The sequence below is a fragment of the Microcebus murinus genome, chromosome 23 (genome assembly GCF_040939455.1).
Source record: "Microcebus murinus isolate Inina chromosome 23, M.murinus_Inina_mat1.0, whole genome shotgun sequence".
NCBI classification, from domain to species: domain Eukaryota; kingdom Metazoa; phylum Chordata; class Mammalia; order Primates; family Cheirogaleidae; genus Microcebus; species Microcebus murinus.
In genome coordinates, this window is record NC_134126.1 from 29,878,652 (window position 1) to 29,898,729 (window position 20,078).

General features: G+C 49.9%; 1 protein-coding gene across 3 annotated transcripts in view; it reads right to left on the reverse strand.

Annotated features, from left to right (window-relative positions):
• ATP2B4 (ATPase plasma membrane Ca2+ transporting 4) overlaps positions 1-20,078 on the reverse strand; it is a 99,828-nt gene that overhangs the window by 44,138 nt on the left and 35,612 nt on the right. For all 3 annotated transcript variants that reach the window (XM_020284344.2, XM_020284343.2, XM_020284347.2), the window contains one exon: positions 12,343-12,999. In XM_020284344.2, the coding sequence (XP_020139933.2) occupies positions 12,343-12,526 (184 nt within the window). In that variant the 5' untranslated portion in view covers positions 12,527-12,999. The remainder of the gene's footprint in view (positions 1-12,342; positions 13,000-20,078) is intronic.

Genomic DNA, 20,078 nt, shown 5'->3' on the forward strand with positions numbered 1-20,078 from the left:
ACTTGTAGGTACTAAGAGAAGTGCTACTATTGAGGTTCAATAAAAAGAGAACAAGAAAGAAAGGGGAGGCCATAAAGTTTTCAGGTACTACATAGTCCTTGATTACCGGTATCTTCCCCGCCCCCCCACATGCTTACATACCTGTGTGCACACGCCACGTGACACACACAGTCCACGCACACCATGCAAACATGCCACACACATACCACAAACATAGCACATACACACCACATACATGCACACACAGACCCCACACACATTCTAGGCATGTGCCCAAAGGGACGAGAGGCAGGCAGGATTATTCTAGCGCCTTGCTCACACTCAGGCCCTTCTGCCAGACCCCACGGGGTTACCCTTGAGGGAAGAGGGGACCGACTGTGACATCAATGCCAGTGGCCTCCCATCCAGCTGTTTACCCGCTGGAGTCCAGCTTTGGCACCGGAAGCTGTTGGCTGCCTGTTTGATGGGTTCTCTGCAGGCAGGATGGGGTCACCAGCTGAGGAAGGTCATGGATGGGATGAGGGGGAAGGGGATACCCAATTGAGCTTCGCAGAGCGAGCAAGGAGAGCAGCAAGGACAGACAGAACTGGTGAAGCCGGCAGTGCACCGGCTACTCTGCTGGTGGGGAGCCAGTGTGGACGGTGGGGAGCCAGTGTGGACAGTGGGGAGCCAGTGTGGACGGTGGAGAGCCAGTGTGGACGGTGGGGAGCCAGTGTGGATGGGTGGTGGGAGGTGGCATCCTCTCTCCATCTGCACTGAATAGAGCCCAAGAGCGCTGCCTTAAATGGCAAGAGGAGAGACGTGTGAGACCTACGGAAGATGTGTGGACAGAGAAAGATTTTGAAAACGGGACTACAAGTGCCCAAAGGAGCGTTTTTGGCAGGGTCTGTGAGATGGTCTCCATTTCTCCATCCTAAAAACAAAACCTGGCAGGAGGTGCTCGGCCACTCAAGGGTCGGGGAAGGCAGCTGTGGGAGCCCGCCAGGTGGGACGGTGGGGGCAGGGATGGACGGGCGTCCACACTTACACAGTCGGGGATTTGAGGGCCCTTTTCTGGGGTTCCTTTCACCTGCTAGTGCTCAGGAGACAGACGCAGGAGCTGTCGGGGAAGCGGTGGCCGAGGTTCCCGCCCAGGGTCTCCTCCCTCCCAGGGCCCAAGTCCTCACGCCGCCCCCCATCTGAGCAGAGCTCCATGGGGAGCAAGGTTTGGCCCAAGCGCTGGGAGCAGGTTGGCCTGCTTCCCACAGGCTCCCTGCCTCCCGCACCCAGAAGCCGCATTCCCAGCAGGAAAGGAGAGCGGGGCCTGGGAAAGGCGTGTTCCGGGCAGGGGGCGGGCAGGGGCAGAGGTGCCACGGGCAGGGCCTTGCTGGTTCCTCCTCCCCGGGGACCGGCCATGGCAAGGCTGTGCCAACTCGAAGCTGCTGTGCTGAAGGGCCAGGCCTGCTTAAGGGAAGCAGGAGTTCTGGCAATTTGTTGACCCACCTGGGATGTTTAGCAAAGAAGCAGGATTCACAATGTAAAGGGAAGAGATGCTCTTCCTTACTTAAGGTTTAATACCGTGTTTCCCCGAAAATAAGACCTACTCATAAAATAAGCCCTGGCAGGATTTCTGAGCACTTGCGCAATAGAAGCCCCACCCCGAAAATAAGACCTGGTGACGGGCGTGGCTGCGCAGCGCATCTGCACAACCCGTGCATGTCGTCGCGGAGCGGGAAAGAAGACGAGCAGCCCTTCCCATCTGGCCCAGGAGAGCTCTAGTGCTCAGCACGAGAGATTGGCGCCAGCGGTTCTAAAGGAAATAGAGTCGCAAGAAATTCAGGATGGAATTCGGGGTTTGGAGAGTCATGAGGATGTTCCAGAAGAAGACGACTTCAGTATATATATATTTTTTTTCATTAAGATTGGCCCTCTTGTAGACTTCAGTATATTTGAATAAATGTAGATTGCTGTACCGTACTTAAAAAAATAACACATCCCCTGAAAATAAGCCCTAGGGTGTCTACTTGAGGAAAAATAAATGTAAGACCCTGTCTTATTTTTGGGGAGACATGGTTATGAGGGCAAAGCAGGACATCAGACAGTAAAGATCATCACAAGGGGCATCGCAAAAGCCTGATGGAGCCCCCCACCCTGAAAGAGTCTATCTGAGCACCCCATCTAAGGGGCAGGGCTGCCTGTCCCTCCCTGCTCTCATATTAACACCTTGTAGTCTTCCCTGACTCTCACCCCTCCCTCCCCTATATCCGCATAGTCAAACCCCGCCCGCTCTGCCTTCAAGATACACCCAAAGCCCAAGCACTTCCACTTTTCCACTGTGCCATCCTGGTCTCAGCCACTCCCACTCCCATCCCCATTATTGCGACAGTCTTCCAACTGGTCTCCTTGCTTCCGCTCTCCTGCCCTCAGTCTGTTCAAGGCACAGTAGCCAGAGCGTTTCTTAAGACCCGAGGCAGCATGTGTCACTCATCTGCCCCAAACCCTCTGGCTTTTACTTGGAGAAAAGCTGGGCACCAAAGACCTTATGGTGGCCTCTAAGGCCCTCGTGAGCCCCCAGACTCCCAGCCCTTGTCTCCCGCTGCTCTTTCCCTTGTTCCTTGCGATCCCGCCCGGCTCGCCTCCCTGCTCTTCTCTGCTGGTACCAGGCATGCTCCTGCTTCAGGGCCGCCGCATGATGAGCTGTCCCCTCTGCCAGATCCCCCCTCGCTGGGCAGGGCTCACTCCTGCAGGTCTTTAAAGTGCTAGCGTCCCCCGTGCAGTGAGGGGACCCTGGCTCTCTCGATGTCCCTCATCCTGCCCAACCATTTCCCTCGATAGCTCTTCCCACCTCAGCACGGATGTCTTCATGGATGGTTTGTCTGACCCCCTCCACAGGGGCAGGATATTTTTGTCTGTGTCCCTCAGCCTGTAGCGGAGCCCGGCACACTGCACACGTGCAGATTTGCTGAATGAACTGAATGAACGAGCGGTAAATAAGATTGCTAACACTCAGCGCTCATTACGTGCCAGATGCTTCCCCGGGCACATTCATGCTTCTCATTCAAACAGCACAACACCCTCTGTGGGGGCTGCTCTTCACCCCATTTTACATGTAAGCAAACTAAGGCCCGGTGAGGGTATGGCTGCGTGAGCCGGTAAGTGCCAGAGTCTATATATATGTACTCCCTGCAGGAGACAGCTGGATGCCAACCCACGCACAGAGGGGGCTGGGCGTCAAGGCAGCTGCACTCGGCTGAGGCTTCACTCTAGTGTGACCAACTTGTCTCGGTCTGCCTGGGACTTGGCAGGGTTTAGCACTGAAGTCCCTGCCTCCTGGGACTCCCCCTTGGTCTCAGGCAAACAGGCTTGGACTGAGATGAAGTTGGCCACCCTCCTTCCCTTCCCACGGGGTGGGCCATGTGTGCTGCTTTCCTCTGTACCTTGAAGCCAGCACTGTTCCCACCGTCTGCAACTGGGATGAATTAGTCCTGTCCTTTTCCTGTCCTCAGGGATGATGACATCACCGTTAGGTTCATCTGAGTCCAATTTATGAATTTTGTATTCAATTAAAGGTTCCTTATGGCCTTTTTTGGGCCCAAGCAAAGGGAGCAAGATACATTATGGAAAACATAAAAGGTCAGGCCTTGCTCTTGCCTAGATGCCCTTAAAGTCACTCACTCGCTTCCTGTTTGCCATTTCCTACTCATCTATATCTGCTCCACCTTAAGGCAGCCCGCGCTGGGATAACTGCTACCTTAAGAAGTCAAGTTGCTGCCCCAGCGCCCAGCTGCAGCCCAGCAGGGCGGGGCTGTGAGCTGCAGTGGCCTAGGGAATCCTCTCTGACATGTGGCTGGGCGGGAAAGCCGTGTGGGACCGGGAGCTGGGCCAGTCCCCAATTTGGGGCTTTCCATTCCAATTCTTTCTGCCCTAGCGTGGCTTTCAGGCCCTCCTCTCAGCAGCTGTCATGTCACACAGACTGGTCCAGTCCAGGAAAGGGCTTCTCACACACTCACACAGTCCCCTGGAGGAGGGAAGGAAGACTTGGCAGGGAGAGAATTCTGGAAACACAGGAAAAGGGTTCCCCCTGGAAAATGCATCAGGAAAAGGAGAGGAAATTTCATCCTCAAGAACATGAGAAAGCCCCACCCACACTGGGAGGACTTCTGGCCCCGAGAGCCGGACTGGGCGCACACACACGTGCGCACACGCACACACATGCACATGCACACACGCACGCACGCACACACACACGCACACGCACACACACGCGCGCACACACACACACACGCTGGGGGGTGGCGAGGACAATGTCAGGCAGTGAAGTCATCGCCCCCACCCCGTGCTGGGGAGTCGGCAGCCCCTGCCCGGCTGGGCGGGGAGACTCGGGGAGACGAGTCGGCAGCAGTGGGACGTTTGTGTCTGCTGTGAGCCCGCGCAGCACCCGGGGCCTGGGAGGGGACGTGCAGCCCAGCCCTCGGCGGCGACCTGGCAAGGACAGTTGGCAGGGGCACCCCTTATCAGACCTGGCTCAGCCCCGGGAAGGGTGTGGGGCCAGGCAGATACCACGAGGGACTTCCCAGCTGTCTGCGTTCCGATACCTTGCCAGGGAGGCGGCAGACTCTCCTCCCACAGAGAGCACAGGGGGAGGTTTCCCTGGGCTGATCTGAAGGCGGTCCTCTCGGTACATGAGATGGACAGATACCAGAATACCTTTCAAGTCTTACCTTTAAAACCCTGATTAGGGGTTAGGGGACTAAGCGGGAGGAGTAGCTGAGAACCAATATGGGGCCCTGCGGGATCTAGCCCGCTCCCACTGTTGGCCAGAGGCTGCTCTTCCAGCGGGGCGGGGCGTGGAGCAGTTTCCCTCTTTCAGCACCCGCAGCTGAACACCCCCTTGGCTTGCAGATGTGTTCTCTATCTGCTAGACTTCCAGCCCCAGAGATAAAGCCATCTACTCCGGGTCACACAAGAGGATAATGGACTTATGGAACAGTGCTCCTTTCTGCATGCGGGCCCACAAAGCCCTCTGGCCCACCCTGCTCTATGCCTTTTTTGAAGACTGCAAGTCCAGCCCAGGAGGACACTCCCCAGCCCTCTGTGCGGCCACCTCCTCCCGTGCTTCCATCCCGTGTCCCATTCCCAGCGCTCCAACCTCGCAGCTAAATAAACAGAGTGAGATCCCCACTTTCAAGGGTAGACGCAACATCTGCGTAGGCCTGGGAGGGAACGCCGTCTTTCCTCCTACCCCTCGCTGATGGGTCAATGCAACGCAAGAACCAGAAGGTTAAAAACCAAACCAACCCAACCCCCCAACCCCAAACCCAACACACACCCCCACCCTGCAAAACTTGCAAGAGTTGCCTCTGAGCTGCCAAAGGAACGCAGCAGAAAGGGTTGCAGGCCCCATAAAAGGGGAGACAGCAGGAAGGGCCCCTAGGTTCAGGAAGACCTAGCCACACTCACCTCATTAAGATTTCTCTGCCCTCTGCCTGGCGGCATTATCCCAGCTAACCTAAAAGCCCGGCTCTGGGCAAGGAGGAGCTGGGTAGAGTAGAATTCACAAAACCTGGTTGGGCTGGGAAGGGAAGGCACACAGCCTTCATGAGCCATGGGCACGAAACTGGGCGCCAAACGCAACCAGCTGCGAACTCCCAGGAGGCAAGGTGGAGCTCCCCGTGGGGGCGGTGGCGGGAGTGGGGTGGGGGACAGGACAGAGGGAGGGCAGTCACCTGCCATTTGGCTATTGATGCTGCTTTTCCTAAGTTTTACAAAAACCTTTCCCACCCCTCTACCAAGTACTATTTTTTTATTAATGAAGCTACTGGCCTTGCCTCAACTACTCACATCAGTGTATCCCCTTTCTAGCTGTTTGAGAGGACTGCCCCCCTCTCCTCCCCCCCTCCCTCCGAGATATTCTTCTGGCTTGAGTAGCTCTCACAGCTTAAACTGGTGCTGACGCATCTGCCCAAAGTGTGACGGGCGGAGCGGACCACAGCATGCCCATCTCTGCAACAGGGCACAGGTACGTTGTTATTAGGGTCATTTATTTGGCATCCTTAGCAGAGTCGGGGCATGAGCTCAAGGCAATGGCTATGGGGCTGAGGGCAGGATGAAACAGGGTAGATAGAGGCTGTGCTTCTAACTTTGAATGGACGAGCTCCTAAAAACTGACATTCCAGAACAGACTATAAACTCTAGAAATAGGGAAGAAAATCTCAAAGCAGCCAGTTGCCTATCTTCCTCTCACATTTGTTCCATATATTCGCTTGCTTTAGTCCTCCACATCCCCTCAACATTCTCCAGAGCAGCGGTCTCTAAGTGGGGGGCATGTGCCCATCTGTTGGCACGTGGGGAAAAGACCACAACTTTTCATTTTACCTCATCCGTGTCTATGCTTGCATGTCTTATTATGTAAATGATGTTAGTGTTAGAAGTCCTAGGAGTAATGCAGTAGTGTTGTAGGTGAACGTTCATTTGGGATATGGGCTCAGTTTTTTCCAGATTGACATGCTACAGGAATTTCAATCTGCCACACTGAGGAAGAGCCCGATCCCAGTATGTTCCAGCTGTGGCAAAATGGACAATTCTTGGTAAAAACAAAACAAAACAAAACACGCACTGCTCTCAAAAGGCATGGTGACAGGACACAGTCAAACCCTAGAGATCTTCAGCTGACAGGAGAGGTTAATCTAAATCCTCAAGTTAATGAACCAAGATCATAATTTGGGCTGTCTTTTTTTTTGAGACAGAGTCTCACTCTGTTGCCCAGGCTAGAGTGAGGGTCATGGCATCAGCCTAGCTCACAGCAACCTCCAACTCCTGGGCTCAAGTGATCCTGCTGCCTCAGCCTCCTGAGTAGCTGGGACTACAGGCATGCGCCACCATGCCCGGCTAGTTTTTTCTATATATATCAGTTGGCCAAGTAATTTCTTTCTATTTGTAGTAGAGACCGGGGTCTCACTCTTGCTCAGGCTGGTTTTGAACTCCTGACCTCGAGCAATCTTCCCGCCTCGGCCTCCCAGAGTGCTAGGATTACAGGTGTGAGCCACTGCACCCTGCCTGTCTTAAAACACATTATTTTCCCTACTGACATCTACTTCCTAAGAGTCTCAGCTCCCTAAACCCAGTAACTACTCAGTAATTACAGAAGGCAAAGATGCCTGCATTTTATGCCAAAAACATTCAGTAAGTAGTAGCAAGGACCATTGAGCATGGCCACGCTAGAGCTTCCCCAGGTAACCGCTAGTGATACATGGGTCTATCTCTACCTTCTAAGTCCCCTTCCCCTCTCCTGCCATCCCTTCCACTTAGGTCCCCACACTGTGTGCTCCCACAACACCCTGTTCTTCCCCATCGTAGCACTATGGTGATACTCCTGAAATTGCCTTCATTTATCTGCGTCCTCTTAGATAGCCTGTACACTCTGTGGAAGGAGGGACTGTGCCCGTCTCGTTCCCCATTGTACTGCAAGCACCTAGCAGGCATTAAACATCTGTTGAATGTTGTCGGAAAGAGAGATTGGTGACCCTTAGTACCTCACTGTCACACTCTCAACTCTGCAGAGGAGAGAAGAGGTAGAGGGGTGCAAAGGGAACATGAAATGGAAAATTTCCCACCAAAATTCCTCCAGATCCAAATCAAACAGAAATCGTCTTTAGCCTTTTGAAAGAAGCCCACAGTTAATAATTTTTCTATTTCTACAGGGCTCCCCTTCTCTGCCCTTTCTGGTCTGGGCCTAGACCTTCCCCTCAAGTGCTGGCCTAAGCTCCTCCCCGGGAAACATCATTCTGACTCCTAAACAGGGTAGCACAGCTGAGGACCAACATGGAAAAGTTCTATGGGGAAGAAAGACCATCTATCTAAGACCTTCTATCCTTCTATCTAGGCCAAAGACTCTCTCCCCTAGGACCATCCCTTTTTCATACAAACTAAAAGATACTGAGACTAAGGAAAATATCTCTTCTGTCTTCCCCTTAGGCCAGAGGTGACTGTCATTTCAGGTTCACCAAAGGTTTCTCCTGCTCACAAGGCCATTAGGCACCACCAGAAACCACTCAGAAGGGAAAAGGCCATCCTCTAGCCTGCACCAGCCAAAGTGCTGTGATCTGTGGGGATTGGAAAGATTGCTTGGGATGGTAATGGGGTGGGGAAAGAAGAAGAAACTGGAATGGGGGAAGAGGCAAGCAAACTAAAAGGATTCCATTGGTGCAAAACGCTCAGGTTGTCCCTACTGTTAAACCCAGGGCCACACACCTTGCTCAGGAGCTAGAGCCACTGCTCCTGTGTCTTTGCTTGTGTTTATACACAGCCCTAAAAACTGAACTCATTAGTCACTTTGATTTAAGCATATATCCTCTTTCATACCTCCCCCGCCCCTTCCTGTTTCCCTAAATTTCCTTCCCTTTTTTGCTCAGACTCTCAGCCTTGTTTCTGGCTGTTGCTGAATGCTGAGGGAGCTGAGCACCTCCTAGTCTTCCTGAGTCTGACCACCTCTTGGCCAACGGGGCAGTTCCTCTTACTCCAACGAGCCAACGTACACTCAAGGAAGGCAGGCCAGTATCAACACACTGGCGCTGGCTCACAATTAAGACATTTTCTTGGGTATTGAAATGCAAAACAAACTTTAAAATTAACCGTGCTTCAAAGATTCTCTGTGTTGCTGCTCTAGCGTGGGAGGCAGCAGAGCGTTAATGAAACGTAAGTCAGAAACAACGAAATATTCCATCTCATTCATCTGGTAGTAAGACCTCAGATAAGTCACTTAAACCCTTTAGCCTGTTGAGACAGAGAGAGAGAGAGAGAGAGAGAGAGAGAGAGGAGAGCACACACATTAAAATGAAGTCCCACTTGCCTTTAGAGTTGTGTCAGTCTAGGATGGTAAAACCATGTTAGTGTCAGAAATGTTATAAACCCCGAGTTCCAAAGTCCCTTTAGTAGCTATCATTAAAAAAAAAAAATTCTGTCAATCAATAGATGCTATAAGTTCATAGGAAATAAAGGAAAAGTGTCATACTCTATGAACCAATCTCTCTAATCTTCACCTTCATTTTCAACTAGCAGAATTCAAGGTAAATTTCTTTATTCTTATTACTAGTCTGCAGGGGCCTCCCACAGGTGACAAAATTATGCTAGGCTGTCAGGCACCTCCTTGTGGCCTTCTGTGAACAGGCTGGCTTTTTATAGCATCAGCTCATTGGGCACCTGTATATTAATGCTCTTTTCTCTGCCTGCTCAACTAAACCGTTCAGTATTTCCCTTGTCTGAGTTGATACTCCTGTGTCTTAGCTATTCTGTGTCTCCTTTTCTTATCACTTCATTCCTTTCACACATTAGGAGGTCATTGTTGGCAATGGGGCCTAAAAATTACTAATGGAAAGGTTGTTTTCCAACACCCTGCCTCCCCAGCTCAGAACAAGCCAGCCCCATGGTAAGTCTTACATTAAAACAAATCAGGGCCGGAGTGATGGCTCACGCCTGTAATCCTAGCACTTTGGGAGGCCAAGGCAGGAGGATCGCTTGAGGCCAGGAGTTCGAGACCAGCCTGAGCAACATAGCAAGACCCTGTCTCTACAAAAAATAAAAAATTAGCCAGGCACAGTGGCATGTGCCTATAGTCCCAGCTAGTCAGGAGGCTGAGGCTGGAGTTTTGCTTGAACAGGCAGGTGTTGGAAGTCTCAGGGAGCTATGATGATGCCACTGCATTATAGCCCAGGCAACAGAATGAGACCTTGTCCCCCCCAAAAAAAACAAACCAACCCCTCAACCAACCAAAATCAAAACAAAACAAAACAAAACAAAAAAACTGATCAGAATACATATTTGTAATCTAAGGAAGCAGGAGATGGTAGTAGACCACTGTGCCAGTGGTAGGAGTCTGGGGATACAGGCATGACCAGAGTGTGTGGCAAGAGAAGCATCTGCCATGGAAAGGGATGGCTTTCACTAACATAGGTCTAAAACCAGGACTGGAAAAGAATCAAGAGCATTAGCTATGTCTGTAACATTTGATATCTAATGTTGAGAGAATGGAATGTATGTTGGCCTTCGGGAATGAAAGCTCTCTGGGAATCAGAAAATAAACAGTAACAGCTGTAGGAAAGGATTTGGAAAATTTGAGGAAACTCTGGATCCTTCCCTTAGGAGTTCCCCAGGCTCCAGCTTATTTGGACCCCTGAGTTCCACTCTGTGAGAGAAACAATTTTCCAAAGGGATCAAGAACAGCACAGAAAGGGGGGAAAAAAAGACCCTGCTTAGATTCTGATGGGTGTATTTTATGAAAGTACTTTACAGAAGGACTCTATAGTCTCAGCGGAAACATAATTAGGAACAGACTCTCTTTAAGGTCAACCCTGTTGTAAAAGTGACCGAATAAAGAAATCTTGCAGGCAGGAAGTAGGAAGTGTCCAAAAGTAGGCAGTCATCAGATACTAGCTAAAAGGCAGAGACCAAACCACATGAAAGCAACAAAGCATTGCCATCTTAACCAGGTCTCCTTTTGCAAGCCAGAAGTGAAAGGGGGAAACGGACAATGGTTACAGTTACACATGCAGGGACCCCTCCAGATGTGACAACGCAGTATGCTCCATGGGCTCATATTCTGGCGAATATCTTCAGATATATGGGCTCTGTTTTAATCTGAGACAACTAATTTATTAAACACTTATTATAAGTTTGGGCACTGTGCATATGTTATTTAATCCCAGTAACTCTATGGGCTAGGTATTAACAACATTACTTTCAAAGAAGAAACAGACTCAGGGAGGCTGAGTAAACTGTTCAGTGCTATTCGGCTAGTAAACTATAGAGCTAGGATTTGAACTCAAAGCCTATGAGATAGGAAACTGAATTCTAGAAGTAAAGAGAACATGTAGGGAGACTCACTTAGGTTGCAGACAAAAACAAGACGTGGGCGATGTACAGATATCTATGTAAAAAAAAAACTTTCTTTTTTCATCCTAAAGAGTCTAGACTCCAAGTCACTAACTTATAATGTAGCATTGGTTAAGTGTGAAAACTCCTTGGAATTGGTGAGAAATATGCAATGGCCTCTGAGGAAGGTTCAGAAACAGGAAACCACATGAGGCTGAAGGCCTCTAATAGACGGCATCTTTGCAACATCTCATACTACTCAGCCATGGACTGGCTGATGTATAGGGTCAAGAGAGAATCTGGGCCGGGCGCGGTGGCTCACGCCTGTAATCCTAGCACTCTGGGAGGCCAAGATGGGAGGATCACTCGAGGTCAGGGAGACCAGCCTGAGCAAGAGCGAGACACCATCTCTACTAAAAATAGGAAGAAACTAGCTGGACAACTAAAAATATATAGAAAAAAATTAGCTGGGCATAATGGTGCATGCCTGTATTCCCAGCCACTTGGGAGGCTGAGGCAAGAGGATCACTTGAGTCCAGGAGTGTGAGGTTGCTGTGAGCTAGGCTGAGGACACGGCACTCTAGCCCGGGCAACAGAGTGAAACTCTGTCTCAAAAAAAGGAAAGAATCTGCTACAAAGATGCTAAAACCAGGCAAAAGTGAGAAAGCATATTTCCTTTGGTTCTCTCTACATTTTGATGAGACGACAGTCCACAATATCATGGTGCACCAGGCAACTGGGTTGAGCCAGGCAAGCATGAAGCTGGATTTTTCATTCTCTTTTAAGACTAGATCAAGAAGAACTATATTAAAAGTTCATCAGGCAGGGTTGAAAAAATCATCTATAATTCTCTGACAGAAAAAGATAAGTGATCCAAAGATATGGTGGACATATAGTAAACACTTTATGATTCCATTTCCAACTGTATACAGTAGAAAAGTACTCAATTGGGCAGATGGACTTATTTACTTTTTTGTGTGCCAACCCCTCCCTTTTCCCTGGCCACTACACTGTAAGGTCAATGTGAGGAAGATTATATCTTAAAGTCTTTTGTAATCAAAGACTGATACAGAACAAGGACTTGATGATTATTTACTGATGAAAACATTTATATCATAAACATTTGTAAGATATTTTATTTGCATATAAATAAAATATCTTATCTTATAAAATATCTTATTTTATTTGTGTATAAATAAAATAAAATATCAGATATCTTATGTGTACGTTAACTCTCCTCCTTTCTGTACACCGATACAGAAAAAGGAGGAAAGAAAGTCGGCAGAGGATACCACGGTTCCTAAACATCATCTCTGGGAAAGAAATGGCTCTTCATGGCCTCATCTCTTTTCAGTGCTTCAGATGCTACACCTTTCCCACCAGACAAAAGTATACCAGCTGGGTCTCCAGAAATGTGCCTTCTCTAGAAGCTGGGAAAACAATATTTGAAACACTAGTCACCTTCCTCCAATTCCCCACCCCTGAATCGGGCTTTACCTTCCACAGGGGAGGTTTTCAGTCTACTGCAAAGATTCTCTACACCTCCATAGTGGACAGTAATCTGGTTCAGTGCATCGATCGAACGCAGCTCCATGAGCCTTCTCAGTTCCATCACTGTGCAGCCAAAGTCCCTTTCCTGGATTGAGTTGGCCCGCAAGCTACGTTCTGATGGGTTCGTCATTTTGCCTGTTGTTACCACGCCCCTCAACCAGAGAAGATGTAGAGTTTCCCGTCAACTGATCAGCGTCTCCTGCGTTTCTGTCCCAACTTCTTCCTACTCCTTGTGTCTCTGGGGGCCCAGTTAGGAGATAGATCGAATAGATCTTGTGCAATAAGCTTCAGAGTAGCAATCCCAAGCCTAGGTCCTTTCTTCTGTAGGAAGCCTGGCAGCGAGAAGGGAAGAGGATTGGGGGAACCGAGTGGATGACGGACTCTGTGTTACGATGATTGGTGTCCTCAGGTGGTGATGGAAGTGGTAGTCCAGGATAGATAGGTTCCTAGCTTAGACCAACTCGCCCAGATGGAGGTGTAAACAGGATGTGCATGTTACCATGGCAGCAACCTTAGCAACAACCAGCAACGTGATAGTAGAGAGGCGGCAGGAGAAGGAGGATGAAGAGGAAGGCTTCCTGGATCCTGTTGACAACTGGATATCTGGAATAAAGATTCAAAGACAGACAAAAAGAAACAATTAGAGCAGTCATGAGGATCCAGCTTCTGCAAGGGCAAGAGGTACGCATTCTAGGACAAGGGTTTAAGTGACAGTTGATACCTGAGCTGAACTGATAACTGAGGCCTGCGCTGAGTGAACTGACTGAGGAGAAGCCCTTTCCCCCATGGGAGGCCCCAGCAGCCTGGAAACACCAGTGTAGAGAGTAATTTAAAATACAACCCAGTCTTCCTGTCTCTCCTCTTCCAAACCAACCCAACACAAATCTCACAACTCCAGGAACTTGGAAGTAAAAAGCCACAACTTCTAATGGTCCTAAGGTTCTTCCTATTTGTGTGAGGGACCTGGGACAGGGTCCTTTAGTCCAGTCTTACCTACAAGAGGTACGAAGAGGTCAGAAAAAAGGAGTTCAATAAACTAGGAATAGCTTATAACTGAGAAATCGGTTTTTATTAGTAGGCCATTCAAACACCCCCAGATTGTTTGTCATTTATGGCTACTATCTCATCTATAATCTACGTGCATCCTTTTATTTTCAGTAGATAAAATAAGCACAGTCCATTCTTTGACTCGTTTTTCTACCTGAAACTAAAATCAGGTCACATGTACATAGTAACATTCTTTTCTTCTATAGGATAATTCAATACGATAATTAAGATGAACATATATTTCAAAACGTCATGTTGCACATGATACACACAGGCAATATTATCTGTCAATTTAAAATAAAATAAAAAGATGTAGAAGATAATTTAAAAAAAAAAGAAAGAAAAGAAAAAGGAGTTCAGACCCAAGTGATCTGAAGGGTGGGCGACCAGTCTGCACCCTCTCCCACACCCCAAACTCTTCCCTGCTCCCAACGTACACATTTACAAACCAGGAAGAAAACCTGATGGAATTTGCCAAAGTCCTCCAAAGCCAATTAGAGTACTCGGCCCCCAGCTGCATGGAAATCCTGCAGCCTGCGGAAGTTGCCAACGAGTCAGGCACCAAGTGCTGGTCTTGCGGCTGAGCTCCACCTTCTTCTAAGAGGCTTTTGGGGGAAAGGGGGAGAGTCAAATGCTCTGGCAGTTGGTGATACAGGGTGGAATCTTTTTTTTTTTTTTCAATAAAGGGGAAAGAAGGACCTCTGAGAAGGAAAGATAGGAAGTTTGAAGCCTGAGCGTGAAAGTTTCTCTGGGGTGGGAGAGAGGAGATCGCTATCAATTCAGATAGAGCACAGGCCACAGCAAGGTCAGCAGGGGAGACAGTGAGCCTGTGAGTGAGCCCTGGGAGGTCTCAAGTCAGCTCAATAAATGAACCAGAGAGCGGCAACCCTTTCTCCACGCAGAGAGACATTTGTTACCTCTCACACTTGCCGACTGAGGCGTGGGGGTGGAGCCTTGTGTAGGTGAGGGCATGGAGAGCTGAAGATGGGAAACAGACTTATCTATCCTGAGCCCCGTTCTCAGCTCCAGAGAAGGGCTGCTGTGTGTCGTGCTGGAGCTACTGTCACACACCAGCCATTTAAATATATATATGTGAAGGGGTCCTTCCTGAGCACAGCACCAGGACACAGGGCACCCGGATGAGTCCTGATTACCTAGCTCCCCTTGACTTGAGTTCAGTTACTGGGGTTGGGGGGGGATGAAGATTTGACGTTTTCTGTCTTCACTCACTGCAATGTTTGCTCCATGAAGACGGGGATTCTTACCTGTCTTGTTCACAGGTTTAGGAGAGAACCTGCATATACTGGGCACTCCGTAATATTTTTTTTTGTTGAATAACCAGTGGCAGATTCAGAACACGTTTTACCATCTCCTCAGGCACACTTTGGGTAAGTCACTTAGCCTTTTTAGGATTCAGTTCCTCCCACCATTAATTGGGGGAAGAATGGGCCCTACATTTTCACACCACCCTAAGAGAGTGATAAAGGAATGGGATTATAGATAGAAATAGTGCTTGGAAATCTTAGATGAAAGGTGTCCAGGCCAGGTGTGGCGGCTCACGCCTGCAATCCCAGCACTTTAGGAAGCCAAAGCAGGAGGACCGACTGAGGCCAGGAGCTTGAGACCAGTGTCGCCAACATAATGAGACCCCTATCTCTACAAAAAAAACCCAAAATGTTAGCTGAGTGTGGTCGTGCGTGCCTATAGTCTCAGCTGCTAGGAAAGCTGGGGTAAAAGGATCGCCTGAGCCCAGAAGTTTGAGGCTGCAATGAGCTATGATCACATCACTGTACTCCAGCCTGGTGACAGAGCAAGACCATGCCACCCCTAAATAAATACATAAATAAGAAAGTTGTCCAGTGTCTAGTATAGGAGTATAGGACACTCAAATAAATAACGGGAGAAAGTTTAAATTGATCTTAATGAACTTCTGTTATCTATCCCTTCAAGTAGAAGAGCAATAGTTCTATGTGCCCTTCATCTCTCCTTGGCAGGGAACACTTGCCCCCCCCCCCCAAAAAAAAAGAATGGAAAGTTAGAAGGCAGCTTCATTAGCAATAACCATTAGCTAGTTGTAACCATTAGCAATGACCACTACCACATAAAGTCTTGGGTCTCTAGAAAATCAGAAAGGACAGTGTGAGTCAGAATTCCTTACTTTGAACCTCTTCTCAGGGCACTAAGAGGGAGAGAGCTTCCACTCACATAGGTAACCACCGAAAAAAGTTCATATAAGATTAGAAAACATGGGGCTAGGCCGGGCGCGGTGGCTCACGCTTGTAATCCTAGCACTCTGGGAGGCCGAGTCGGGCGGATTGCTCAAGGTCAGGAGTTCAAAACCAGCCTGAGCGAGACCTCGTCTCTACTATAAAAACAGGAAGAAATTAATTGGCCAACTAATATATATATATGTATATCTAAAAATTAGCCGGGCATGGTGGTACGGGCCCGTAGTCCCAGCTACTCGGGAGGCTGAGGCAGGAGGATCGCTTGAGCCCAGGAGTTTGAGGTTGCTGTGAGCTAGGCTGACGCCACCACGGCACTCACTCTAGCCTGGGCAAGAAAGCGAGACTCTGTCTCAAAAAAAAAAAAAAAAAAGAAAAGAAAACATGGGGCTAAAGAACACACATGGAGAAGAATGAGAAGGTTTGTCCACTTCAGGCTGATCTAGAGACACACACACAGTAGGTCAAGAACTAAGCTGTTGGTACAAAGTCAAACAGGCAATGCCGGCTGGGCGCGGTGGCTCACGCCTGTAATCCTAGCACTCTAGGAGGCTGAGGCGGGAGGATTGGTTGAGCTCAGGAGTTTGAGGTTGCTGTGAGCTAGGCTGACGCCACGGCACTCACTCTAGCCTGGGCAACAGAGTGAGACTCTGTCTCAAAAAAAGAAAGAAAGAAAAAATTAAAAGGGGGAGGCACACATAGTTGGGGCCCCAGATTTAAGGTGGGATCTCTATAAATGCTTTTCTGTAATTTGGAAGCATGTCAGCGTGTCCACGCTTCTCTCTAAGCTCTCTAGAATATAAGCTTTCTGCAACTGCTGAGCTTGCCTGACCCATAACCTTATTAGGCAACTGCCAAAGAAAAATCCGAAGTGCTTACAGCACCTCAGCCTCAGATGCAATGCCCAGAAACCTGGGAGGTGCTACCTCTTGGCAGGTCAGGATTAGCCACTCGGCTTGGGGCCTCCTGGCTAAGGTATGTTCTCACTCCTTGATCCAGCATTTTGCAAGCCCAAGGGATGATAGGCTAGAAGAGCAGACTCTCCCATCCCTTCCTCCTGGGGCAAGAAATCATATTGCCTTACATGATCATTAAGTTATATCTAATTTTTTTCTCCAAAAAGTCCTGGAACATCTGTTCTATGATTTATAGATGACGTGTGAAAGCAATGACATATCAATTCTAGGTAGGACAGCTGTGATGCCCACCTTACAGATGAAGACACTGAGGTCCAAAGAGATAGAAAGTGATCTGGTCTTTGGTAAGTCAGGAGCCTTGACTGTCTGGTGCTTTTGTGTTACACTTTACTCCTTCCCTTATTTTTGGACAAATATCTACGAGGCCTTTTAATATGCAGGCATTCTCTAGAGCAGGGGTCCTCAAACTTTTTAAACAGGGGGCCAGTTCACTGTCCCTCAGACCGCTGGAGAGTGCCCACTGTGGGCCCGGGTCGAGTCGGCTGCTAAGCAGGACAGGCAGCGGCGGCAAAAACCCCCGGAGGGCCGGATGAATGTGCTAGGCGGCCCGCGTGCGGTTTGAGGCCTGCTCTACAGTACAGAAAATACAGATTTCCATTTCGAGGAAATGCTGACCCTTTCCCTCACTCTTTCTCTTTCAGAATCAACTACATCCCATTCCCTGCAATGAGGGCAAAATAGAGCCCCTTCCTGTTTCCGTGCCTAGGGGAGAACGACCTTGGATCACTTCCTCGTAATCCCACCTGCAGTTAGGCTCACTAGCAAGTTCCAGAAATGAGGACCTGCCAGAGACAAGAAGCTTATCCACTAAGGCACCAAACCATAAACAACAATCAGGCACTCGGTTTCCTCCAATTTTGTCCAAGGAATCTTTTACTCTTAGAAGCTTTCCCGGGGTGCTAAAGGCACACACTCTCAGACTGAGGAAAAAGCATAACTCCTGTAGAGGCTATACAGCAGGGTATATTTGAAGAAATGAAAGGAACCCACCCTCTGAGTCTCCCCTGCCAAAGGCTCCCGGTGAACCTGGGGCAGCGATGCTTGGGACACGAGGACGCACGGAAACGGGAGCGAGGACACAGGAGGGACCAGGGGCGCGGGCTCCCGGCTGGAGCGGCGCTGCATTCGGACCTGCCTGGAATACTAAGTGGCTCCATGCAACTCTGGCCCCTGGGCTGCAGGAGCGGCTGCTCCACGGAGCTGACTCTTGTTTCCTGCCCTGCCCTTTCCTCTTCACTGGGCTCCGCTCAGGAGCAAGTCAGCGGCACTCGGAGACACCATGGCAGGACAGCTGGCACCCCATCACTGCCAGGCGGGACTTGGGGGGGTGCAGAAGGGAAGACCTCCAGGCAGGGGAGGCAGGCTGGCCCCTCCTTGGAATGCACCGAGCTGAGATGCGAGGCCTGCGTCAGGCGCCCCTCGCAGACCCTGCTGTCTTTTCTCTGACCCAAGGTCAGCTTATCTCAAGCCAAGCGAGGCTCTGTCCATGTCTCCCTATACTCAGGAGCAGGGGTGGAGGGTAGGAGAGACAAGAAGGGAGGGAAATAATATTTGTTGAGCGCCTATAATGTGCCAGGTGCCATGCCAGGCACTTCATGTGAAAACTAGAGAGAAATTATGCATACACACACACACACCACACACACACACGTGTGCACGTGCGTGCTACGCAGTGCCTACCTAGCACAGTGGCTGATGTATCCTGATAGAGTGGCGGGTCCAGATGCGGTATTATCATTATCACACATACTGTTTCACCGAATTCTCACCATCCCATTAAGGAGGACATTTCTGTTTCATAGCAGGGAAACACAGGTCCAGAACGCCAGGATCTGTGCCCTCGTCTGAATCCAAAGCCACCCTGTCTCAAGTACAACAACAATGCTGTAAGAAAATGTGAACAGCCAGGTGCGGTGGCTCACGTCTGCAATCCCAGCACTTTGGGAGGCTGGGGCGGGAGGATCACTTGAGGCCGGAGTTTGAGACCAGCCTGGGCAATACAGTGAGACCCTGTCTCTATAAAAAAATAAGAAAAATTAGCTGGGTGTGGTGGCCTGCACCTGTAGTCCCAGCTACTCAGGAGCTGAGGCAAAAGGATCACTTGAACCCAGGAGTTTTTTTTTTTTTTGAGGTCTGGATATGCACAGAATCCAGGAGTTTGAGGCTGCAGTAAGCCATGATCATGCCACTGCAGTCCGGCCTGCGTGACAGAGCGAGACCCTTTCTCTAAATTTAAATAAATAAATAAAAGTTTCAAAAACTAAAAAGAAAAGAAAGGAAAATGGAAACAAAGTTATGGATTTACTCCCTAAACCTACATGAAAAGAAAGGCCCACGTCAACCTATCTGTCCCTCGTCCATGATCTCCAAAAGCTCTATAATAGGTCAGGGAAACACTTACCTCTTTTGAGCTTTCTGGGCCAGTGTAGGCTCAGATCCACAGCTTATCGGAGGCAGACACCCCCGCCCCCTGGCCTGTCCACCCCTCCAAGCCCAAATGCCCTGGGCTCTAGACTGCTGTGATTCCAGGCATATCCATTTCCCACCCGGAGAGCCCAGCGGTAGGGATGAGTGTTTCCTCCACGCTATCACCTCCCGCCCTTGGCCTTGCAGCCCCGAGTGACCTAGGCACAGAGAGATCCTGCTCTGGATTCTCCCTCTCCTTTCTCCAGAGAGGCTACTCCTGTGCATTGCCCGCCTGGAGTTTCTTAAGCCTTCCTCCTCTCAGGCACTCCTGTGCTTCTGAAAAGCCCGTGTCTTGTCAGGAAAGTTGGCAAGAACCTGACCCTGGCAGGCTGCCTAGCCCAAAACGTCCCCAGCTGGCCCTTCCCTCTGAAGGTAGGAACCCCACACGGAGGCTGCTCGGCTCTCCTCCTCCTCCTCCTCCTAGGCCTGTATTTCCACGACCCAGATTCCAGCCCGCCCTGCCAGTCCCATCCCTCAGGTCTGGTGGCCACCCTTACCGTCCTCCTGGGCTCTTCTCCTTCCCTCCCGGTGCCTGCCCTGCCCTGCTCTACCTGCCCCTCTGACACCTGCTGGTTTGCAGAAGCAGACCTAGCACACACCCTCCTTGTTTACCGAGGCCCTTTGGAGGCCTGGGAAGAAGGTCAGAGGCAGAGTGCATTGGCTACAGGGCAGGTGGTGGGTGGCACCACTTGTCATCATCATCCAACACAAGCCACACCCGAGCCAGGAAGCCAAGGGAGGGCTGGGGCACCGTCGTGACCACAGGATGGCACACTGTGGCCTGGTCCAGGAACCTGCTGCTTGCTAACTGTCAGCTAGCCCCTAGAACGGAGCCTTCTGGTGGGCACTTCCTTCCCGAAGAGAGAGCACCACTTCCTGGTTACGAGGTGGCACCCGCACCAAGTCTGCTACCCCGAGAGCATCTCCTTCAATTCCTCAGCGGACGTGCAGTGCCAGAATCCAAGCC